General features: G+C 48.6%; 1 protein-coding gene across 1 annotated transcript in view; it reads left to right on the forward strand.

Annotated features, from left to right (window-relative positions):
* LOC311244131 (solute carrier family 26 member 6-like) overlaps window positions 1–10489 on the forward strand; it is a gene marked incomplete at both ends in the record, with an annotated part of 64649 nt that overhangs the window by 29331 nt on the left and 24829 nt on the right. The window contains 5 exons of the mRNA XM_084333541.1: window positions 5128–5238; window positions 6245–6429; window positions 7014–7178; window positions 7586–7738; window positions 8473–8555. Of these exons, the coding sequence (XP_084189667.1) occupies window positions 5128–5238; window positions 6245–6429; window positions 7014–7178; window positions 7586–7738; window positions 8473–8555 (697 nt within the window). The remainder of the gene's footprint in view (window positions 1–5127; window positions 5239–6244; window positions 6430–7013; window positions 7179–7585; window positions 7739–8472; window positions 8556–10489) is intronic.

A 10489-nucleotide genomic window follows, 5' to 3' on the forward strand; every position in this document is an offset into this window, starting at 1 on the left:
CTGGCTAGGCGCCGCTCTGTGTTCAATAGATACCGCTCCGTCGCTTCTTTTGGGGCGTGGAAGGTAGGCATACCCTCTCGCCTCAGGAGTGGAGTTGCGTATCTCATCACTCCGTTGACTTTGACTCTCTTTGTCCCCTGCTCGAGGAGGGCTATAGCGTAAATGTCTTCCTTGGAACGAATGTCTTTCTTTCCGTTCTTAAAGGGCATTGTCTCTAGTGTCCATAGCCTCTCGACATGCTGTAGGAGGTGTCTTCTTCTGTCACTCTGGAGTGGAGGCAGCTAGTGGCTGCTGTTCGGTTAAGAGACTTAGCGAGGGGGCCTTGTAGTGTCCATCCTAGGCGGGTCTCGACTGCTGCAGGACAGCCTCTGGGCCCTGTGTGGACCCGGTCAATCGGGACGATGAGGTCTGCATGGTCGGAGCCTATCAGCAGGGTCGGGGTGGCACCGTCTATGAGCGGTATAGGTAGTTGACGCAGGTGCACATATTTATCCATCAGCTTGGCGATGGGGTAGGTGTACTGCGACAGGCCTATTTCTTGGCTGGTGAAAGCGTTAGTAATCCTATACCGTCTCTCTGGCTGCCCGCTTGCTGCGATAGTGAAGGAGACATTCTCGCCCTTTATCGTCTTTAGATCTCTTCTTATTGTCCGAATCGTCATCTGGTTTTCGCTCCCCCGCAGCCCCAGCTGGGCCGCAGCGGACGCGAGGAGAAGGGTCTTCTCTGACCCGTCGTCAAGGACAGCGTAAGTGTCCATGACCTTGTCTTGGTAACTCAATGTTACGCGGACCACCTTTAAGAGCACCCGGGCGCCCCCGCTGCTGGCGGGGTCAATGTACATAACACTTGCCTTTGTGCTGCTTGAGGGTGCCGGCTTTCTTCTGTTACTGTTGTGTAGGACATCTAGGTGGGCTCCGTCACACCGACTACACCTCTTCTTTAAGCGGCAATCGGCTGCCATGTGACTGCGCGCACATCGGTAACAGCGTCGGTTGGACTTTATCCATTGACTCACCTCGTCGGCGGTCATCTTCTTGAACGTGTCACATTGTGACAACCAGTGTTCCTTTTCGCAGTACGGGCACACCATCTTCCACTTCTCTTTCATCGAGGGGGTACTGTGGTTCTTGCTGCTCGGTACTGATTCTGATTGGTGCATGACGGTCACCAATCTGCGGCCATCGTTTGCTCTCCTAGGTCCCTCTCTGGAGCTTGGTGTGCTCCGCATGAACGTATCCAACCGTAGGCTGTTGACTTCTCTCGCCAGGAAGTCGGCTAGGTCTAGGAGGGATGGCTCGGGACCGTTAGGATCACGGTGGTCTCTTTGCCGCCTGAAGCGCTCTTGTCGGGCGGGCGGAAGCTTCTCTAAAATCCTCTCGACATTAGAGTTCGCGTACAGTTCGTGCATACCCTTTTCTCTTTGCGCCCCCAGCATCCCTACCAGGGATTGTACCTTGATAGACAGGTCATCTAGTGAGCGATTGTCTGTGGCTGGGGGTAGGCGGTCAATATGCCTTATCTCTTGTATTACGTAGTCCCATATGCGTCCATATCTTTGGTCGAGTGCTGCTAGAGCCGCGGTGTATGGGGTAGTAGAGGTGGCATAGGCCAGCGCTATATTGTGCGCTCGGGGCACCTTGAGGTGCTTCAGTAGGATAGCATATTTGTACGGTTCATCAGCTACATCGGACATCATTGTCTCTAAGCACATTCGTAGCTCCGTGTACTGTGCTCTGTTCTCGTGTGTGAAGTCCGGAAACGTCGGTGTGCCAATGTATGATGCCATGGATGGCTGGCACATCGGTGAGCGTTGGAAGAGAGGCCTCCTAGGCGAGTCTCCTCTTACGCCTCTTGGTGGGCTGGTACCTGCTGGGTACCATGGCCCGCGTATCCAGGTGCTGTTCCTCGGGGCTGGTCGTGCGTCAAGCTCACCCGTGAATTGAGTCGGGGGTCTGTAGCGCAGAGCCGCGGGGGTAGAGCCTGGGCTGTACTGGACCTCCTAGTCCTGTGGAGTACTGTGCTGCTGTCGGGCTTGACTCTCCTCCTCTCCCTCTTCTTCTTCCTCTGGCAGGTCCTCTAGATCCTGTAGTCGTCTATTTAGCCTCTCCGCGGTGTAGACCGTTTCTTCCTTGTAGCTGGGTCTCACTTGGACCGGTCGGGGAAGGGGTTCGGAGAGGGGTATAGGCTCTCTCTGGTGGTCGGGCTCAGGGTCGCTTGATCGGGTAGGGGAGGGTGCCCTTGATCCTTGTCTTGACGAGGCCCTGGAACCCCGTGCGGAGGGAGGGGGTGTTGCCCTGGTGATCAGCTGCTCCATTATCTGCGCTTGTAATCGGTCGCGCTCGGCTTCGCGCTTGGTGAGAGCGAGGTTGTGCTCTGCTTCTCTTTGGGCACCGGCAGCGGCGCGCTGGGCTTCGGCGGCGGCGCGCTGGGCTTCGGCCCGGTCCCTTCCCATATTCTCTTCCGTCTGGAGACGTCTAATCTCTAGACGTATACGATCTTCTTCGCTCCGTTGCTGCGCTTGAAGGCGTTCTCTTTCCATGGAAGAATGTTCGCGCTCACTAAGCGTCTGTGCTTGGAGTCGATCGCGCTCTGTTGAGGCTGCCAGGCTGGCGAGGAATGCCTGTGCCAGCATCTTGTCCGCCTCGCTGGGGGAAGACGCTGGTTGGGGTGATCCGCCCCTGGTAGTACTCGTTGGAGATCCGTTCTCCTGTGGCGAGTCGAGGAGATCCATCTCTGGGGTGCTCGCCTCTTCTTGTAGTGGGTCGAGTTCCATCCCTGGAGGGCTGTCTTTATCCTGGAGCTCTCCGGGGACTACTTCTTCGGTCTTGGCGGGGGGTAAAGTCATGTCAGGTCCCTCCTGGTCTCCACCGTGAGCTTGGTCAGTTACATTAGAACCCACTAGGGCCTCTATTGGCGGGGTAGCCTGGTCGATAGGGTCGGACATAATTTTACTATCTATTTTTTCCGCGTTTACCGTCTGTAGAAAGCTAGGTAGTATACTGGCAACGTAATCCTCTAAGTACTGAGGTGTCTGCCGTCTACGCTGCGGGCGATCTACTTTAGGAGAACCGTTTTGTGGAGTGTTCATCATTGGCCATGTCAATATTAATACCACTATATTAATATTACACTAGTTACCCTCCGGCTCGAAGGACCAATTGTAACTGAGGGGTACAATTCCCTGACTGTATTGATAAGTATGGTATCATTAAACCACTACCGTCTTATGTACTTTAATTACTGGCCATACAGTACATGATATATATAATGATGAACACTTCCCACAATGAACCGGTTCCACACAAAGTTGTAATTAAGTATTTATTGCAGCAAAAGGTACATAATATACTTCTCTATTTTACTTTGAATGCGCTTATAAGGCAAAGGAATGTGCGTAGGCAAATCAATAATGAATGTCCATTCTCTGGTTACGCAGGAGGTAATCATACAACCTGAATCTTAGGGAATTATATCTATGGTACACTAGTAATATATAGCGGGAGATACTGGAAGGGTCCCCCCGGTTGTAAGCCAGCAAGGGTAGAAGATCTGTCGGTAATAGAGTCTGGGTCAACGATGATAAGGAGACTCCGAGTACGGGAGACGGTGCAATAAGATCTTGATCCACAGACGAATACAGCTGTTCTCCGTAGCCTGTAGCTCCACAGGGAAGAAAGCTAGCCTGCCTCAGGCTCTCTGAGGCGCAGACTCGACGTGGCTCCTCACAGGGTAAATCCCACACACGTGTGGGCGTCGGCGATTCTCCGCTCCATTAATTACAGGACCAAAAGCAAATATAATCCAGCCGTAAAGGGCTATGCAGTCGTCGGGTAGATAATCCAGTGTACATGTCCACACGGTTCTCGTCTAGGGCTCCTCGGGTGAAAGCGCCATGAAAGCAGCCCAGCCTGGATAAGCACTCCAGCTGATACGAGGAAACGTTGGTGATGCTGGTCACTGTAGAACTTTAGCCGCACGATACACTATACACAAATAGACTATTACTGACTTAATAGAAATATGTCGCACTTGACGGTATAGCGCCAAACTCTGACACTTCAGTTATTAATTCGCACGCGGTCTCAATGCTCTATTTGGGGCCAAAACAGGCCATACTTCACCGCACGTCGTATCGTGGGTGAGGCTTCAACTTATTGGGTAACAACACTAAGTTTCTCTAAGTACTTCTGTATTCACCTGCGCCATATTTATATGCACGGCGAACAATCTAGTGCCAACCTCATTTCTGTCTCGTATTCTTGGGCAAGGCCGGGCATGTACAGATATGTCTTGACGGTGGCTTTGAACCTGACTCTGGAGGCATGGCCTTGGCGCCTGTGGACCGCTGTCCAATAGGAGAATGAAATATTATGGTCTGTACTAGGCTAAAGGGATATTCCGTGTATATGTACAAGGAATATACAAGGGATATCAAACGATATACAAATATTATGCAATATATATCAATCAATAAATATATATATTCGGTTTAATCTGATCCTTTGTAACAGTGTGTGTATTGACTCCTGTATTGTTTCTCCAGGTATCAGTGTGTGTGTATTGACTCCTGTATTGTTTCTCCAGGTATCAGTGTGTGTGTATTGACTCCTGTATTGTTTCTCCAGGTATCAGTGTGTATGTATTGACTCCTGTATTGTTTCTCCAGGTATCAGTGTGTGTGTATTGACTCCTGTATTGTTTCTCCAGGTATCAGTGTGTGTGTATCAATCAGTGTGTATGTATTGACTCCTGTATTGTTTCTCCAGGTATCAGTGTGTGTGTATCAATCAGTGTGTATGTATTGACTCCTGTATTGTTTCTCCAGGTATCAGTGTGTGTGTATCAATCAGTGTGTATGTATTGACTCCTATATTGTTTCTCCAGGTATCAGTGTGTATGTATTGACTCCTGTATTGTTTCTCCAGGTATCAGTGTGTGTGTATCAATCAGTGTGTATGTATTGACTCCTATATTGTTTCTCCAGGTATCAATGTGTATGTATTGACTCCTGTATTGTTTCTCCAGGTATCAGTGTGTGTGTATCAATCAGTGTGTATGTATTGACTCCTGTATTGTTTCTCCAGGTATCAGTGTGTGTGTGTATTGACTCCTGTATTGTTTCTCCAGGTATGGCCTATGCCCTCCTGGCAGCCTTACCTCCTGTGTTTGGCCTCTACACCTCCCTCTATCCTGTGCTGATCTACGCCATCTTTGGCACATCCAGACACATCTCCATAGGTGAGAGAGAGAGGGGGGGGAGAGGGGAGGGGGGAGGTTGCAGAGAGAGTGGTGGATTCAATAGGATTTTGTCATGTGTTTATGTGTGTGTGTGTGTGGGGGGGGGGGGGGGGGGTTGATTGATTGATTTTATTTAGACATAAATATACAGATCACATGAGTATTTGCTTTGTCAGGGATAGAAACGAAAAGTCCAGGACTTATTTCCATCGTTGTCCCTGGTGTCAAGGATGCTTGGTTCATACACATACCACTCATTACAGTAATATTCCACCAGGGGGGGGTGTAGTGTGGGGGGTATTTACCAAACTCAGTTCATGCCATAGATATGGGGGGAGTCATATATGTATATATATCTTACCTTATGTATACTGCCCCTGTGTATACTGTATACATTACTTACTCACAGTATTCAGATTCTAAGTACTTATTGCCCATATTTATTGTAACATATAATATAACCGATAGGGCATACAGACCCTCATCTGCACCTTTGCTCTTGGGGGCGACAGTTGTTCGGGAGGTAGAGCAGTCGTCTGGTAATCCGTAGGTTCCCTGTTCGATTCCCGCTCCTCCCGGGCAGCATGTTCGAAGTGTCCTTGAGCAAGACACTTAACCCCTAATTGCTCCTGATGAGCAGGTTGGCACCTTGCATGGTCGCCCCCGCCCTCCGCCATGTGTGAGTGAATGTGAGGATTTTTTTTTTTAAAGCACTTTGGATAAAAGCTGTTATATAAATGCACCATTTACCTATGTGTGCGGGACTGTGTTACTAGTGAAAAGACACATTTCAATTGCCTTGTGTACATTGACAATAAAGTAATCTTCTTCTTCTCAATTTTGTATCTCTTTAGTTCAAACACCTTTTTTTGTGAAGTAGAGTTTACCCACCTGCATCATTCTATATGTGTGTGTGTGTACGTGTGTGTACGTGTGTGTGTGTGTGCGTGCGTGCGTGCGTGCGTGTGTGCGTGCGTGTGTGCGTGTGTGTGTGTGTGTTTTCCAGGTACATTCGCTGTGATCAGCATCATGATTGGCAGTGTGACAGAGAGGTTGGCACCGGACAGCGACTACATTACGGTCCTGAATGGAACCAATGGAACCAATGTGACAGAAGTTGACACAGACGCCCGTGACGCCTTCAGAGTGCAGATAGCCGTCGCCATCACTATCCTGAGTGGACTCTTTCAGGTGTGTGTGTGTGTGTGTGTGTGTGTGTGCGTGTCTCAGAAGAGCTCTGTCCACTCAAATTACACCTCATATTGTCACCGAATAGTGTATTGAGACCTGAATAACAATTTTAGCAACTATTTTCCTTACTTATACTGAGACTGTTTTTTTTTATTTATCTGTCTATCTATCTGTCTCTCTCTCTCTTTCTGTGTTTATCTGTCCATTCTGTCTGTGTGTTTGATTGATTGATTGAACATGTTATTAACAGATTGCAGAATGGGTACAATACAGTACGGCTCAATACACACAATTGTTAAGAGGATGCAGACCAGAGAAAGATTTTTGTCTTGTTTACATCAGGGTCCCCCATTTTCAATTCATCATAGTTAAGTGTTTAAGTCTTCATGTGTTTGTGTCTTCATGTCTCCGCCTGCCTGTCCATCCTGTCTATTTTTATCCAGCCTCTGTGTGTGTGTCTCTCTCTCTCTCTCTCTCTCTCTCTCTCTCTCTCTCTCTCTCTCTCTCTCTCTCTCTCTCTCTCTCTCTCTCTCTCTCTCTCTCTCTCTCTCTCTCTCTCTCTCTCTCTCTCTCTCCATCATCAGCTGGTGCTGGGTGTGGTGAGGTTTGGTTTCGTGGTCACCTATCTGTCGGAGCCTCTGGTCCGTGCCTACACCACGGGGGCGGCGTGCCATGTGAGCATTTCCCAGCTCAAGTATCTGTTTGGAATCCACCCCGACCGCTTCTCTGGACCGTTCTCCCAAGTTCATGTGAGGACATTACGCCACTATAGAGCCCCTGTGTGCTGAAGTATTGTCTCGTTTGTCATAGCCTTTGGCGACAATTAAGTTTGCTCACAACAATTTAACCATGCAACGTGGACATGTGGCATTGGTGAAATCCAATCAATCAATAATCACTATGTAGGTGATTATATGCAACTCATCTTGGAGAAAGAGTGACAGCTGGTTCAAATGTATGCCAAAAGCTATGAAAATACTAAAGCATCCATAGGGGTGGGTACAGTCCTGTATACTGTGTATGAAAGTAAACTGTATATGATCCTTTATGATGTCATATCCTACATCCTCAAGATCCTACAAAACAGCCTCCTACATGATGCAAGTGATTTGATGTCATGTACTCTTGGATGGCGCTTCTCTTCGTCTCTCCGTAGATCCTGGTGGAGATCTGCTCGCTGCTGCACAACACTAATCTGGGGGCTCTAGTCGTCAGCCTGGTGGCTCTGGCTGTTCTCATCACAGTCAAAGAGATCAGTGCCTGTTACAGCAAGAAGCTGCCTCTACCCATCCCCATAGAGCTCATCGTCGTAAGTCCTCCTTTCACTCTTTCCTTCAACCCTCCTTCCCTCCCTCCATCCTTCCTTCCCTCCTTCCTCCCTCCTTCCCTCCCTACCTCCCTCCATCCATCCTTCCCTCCATCCATCCATCCTTCCCTCCATCCATCCCTCCCTCCATCCATCCATCCTTCCCTCCATCCTTCCTTCCCTCCATCCTTCCTTCTATCCCTCCCTCCCTCCTTCCCTCCCTCTCTCCCTTCCTCCCTCCATCCATCTTCCCTCCCTTCCTTACATCCTTCCCTCCATATATCCTTCCTTCCCTCCTTCCTTCCCTCCCTCCATCCATCCATCCATCCATCCTCCCTTCCCACATTCTCCCATAAGATGTGTTGACTCACTAGACCACCAGGAGGCAGTGTTCCTCTCTATACTAAACTCATATAAACGAACAGACCTTGTTTCGCTCCCTTTTTGCAGCTCTGGTTGACATTGATTCCATCAAAATTTGATGGAATCAATGTTAAAGTGATGATGAGTCTAGGAAATGGTTGCTTTGTTTTCCTCTCATATTCCCAGGCAGGTCACATGTAATGAAAGTATTAAGTAATGATTTACCACAACTGTATACATCCAAGGAAACCTATGTGCAAACATGTACACACTCAAGCTCTCTCTCTGTCTATGTATGCTCACACACACGGGTAGACATTATGTACAGTAATATGCTGGTAAAATGATATATCCTTATTTTTTTCTTTTGACAGATCATAGTGGCAACAATCATTTCATATTATGCCGAACTTCATGAGACATATGACATCGATGTTGTTGGTGTTATACCCAGTGGGTAAGTTTGTGTGTGTGTGTGTGTGTGTGTGTGTGTGTGTGTGTGTGTGTGTGTGTGTGTGTGTGTGTGTGTGTGTGTGTGTGTGTGTGTGTGTGTGTGTGTGTGTGTGTGTGTGTGTGTGTGTGTGTGTGTGTGTGTGTGTGTGTGTGTGTGTGTGTGTGTGTGTGTGTGTGTGTGTGCGTGTGTGTGTGTGTGTGTGTGTATGTGTGTGTGTGTGTGTGTGTGAGAGAGAGAAAGAGAGACACACACAGAGAGATGTACAGAGAGAAAGAGACACAGAGAGAGACACACAGAGAGAGAGAGACAGAGAGAGACAGAGAGAAAGAGACCGACAGAGAGAGAGAGGGAGAGAGAGAGAGACACAGAGAGAGACACAGAGAGAGAGAGAGACAGAGAGAGACAGAGAGAAAGAGACCGACAGAGAGAGAGAGGGAGAGAGAGAGAGACACAGAGAGAGAGAGAGAGAGGCACGACTTCAACAGGGACAAAGAAAACCATGTGTAATGAAAAAGATTAATCCCAGGTGTCGACTGAAAACAAGACATAAGAAACGTATAGACAGTAGGATTCTGATCCAGTCACACGGTCATGGACACAATATAACAACCATAGGCACACGGAGTCCTTGTTATCACATCATAACACAATGTACCAAGACACATCGCCAAGGTGTGTGTGTGTGTGTGTGTGTGTGTGGGGGTGTGTGTGTGTGTGCGTGCGTGCATGTGTGTGTGGGTGTGTGTGTGTGTGTGTGTGTGTGTGTGTGTGTGTGTGTGTGTGGGTGTGTGTGTGTGTGTGTGTGTGCGTGCATATGTGTGTGTGTGTGTGTGTGCGTGTGTGTGTGTGTGTGCGTGCATATGTGTGTGTGTGTGTGTGCGCGTGTGTGTGTGTGTGTGTGCGTGTGTGTGTGTGTGTGTGTGCGCGCGTCACATGGGGGTCAGCTGAGTCTAACCACATTCCGATAGGAAGACAGGAGACATTTGAGAAATGCAGAGATAAACGTATACGGAGGCCGAGATGAGGATTCTCATAAACACACAAACTCTAATGTATCTGTTTGGGTATGATTTCACCGCACTGCCGACAACCTTGGATGTATCGGTATCAGCTGGTATGATCCGTTGGCGAGGCCCGGTTGCTTGGCCAGCTGCGTGGTGTGTGGGAGACCCATGTGCTGAGGAGTCAGCCACAAGCCGCCCGACACCGAGATTCTCCATGAACTCCGTGGATAATTCAATTTGTTCACCGCGGGGTGGAATCTTAAGCCCTGGTTCAGGACTGAGGTTAGAGAGCGGCTGAGGCGTATTCAGAGAGCCTCTGGTTCCCTCTCCTCGGGAAGGTATCATTGAGCCATAGGCCGATGATTGGAGTACAAGTTGGACATCGCTTGAGTGAAATGCATACGTATGTGTACGCAGTGGTGGAAGAAGTACACGGTTCCTTTACAATAACAATTACAATTTAGTCATTTAGCTGAGCGCTTTTATCCAAAGCTACTTGAGTACTCTGAGTGCATAGCAGTATAGACATATTAGCAATAGCAAGATAGGTAGTAGTATACGAATAGTAGCATAGTATTAGGGTACATACTGTAATAGTAAAGCGTGTTAGTACCCCCCCCCCCCTACCCCCCCCCCCCCCCCCCGCCGCCCCTCTTATGTCCTTACCGTCTTCTCAGACGAGAAGACAGAGATTTCCTCTCTGTGCATTCAGTGGAAACCTAGCCTAGCTTAACACAAATTAATGGAAGCGGATACGGACCGCTAGCGTAGCTTAAAACTCCACGAGAGGTGTTTTGGGCCAACAGCTAGAGCTAGGCTAGCTGGTTCGTATCCACTTCCATTAATTTGTACTAAGCTTGCAGCCAGATGACCTTTTACTGAACATGCAGAGAGGAATTTGGTATCTAGCTACTTGTCTGACTCTTGAGAAGA

Source organism: Notolepis coatsorum (assembly GCF_963971535.1).
Source record: "Notolepis coatsorum genome assembly, chromosome: 17".
NCBI classification, from domain to species: Eukaryota; Metazoa; Chordata; class Actinopteri; order Aulopiformes; family Paralepididae; genus Notolepis; species Notolepis coatsorum.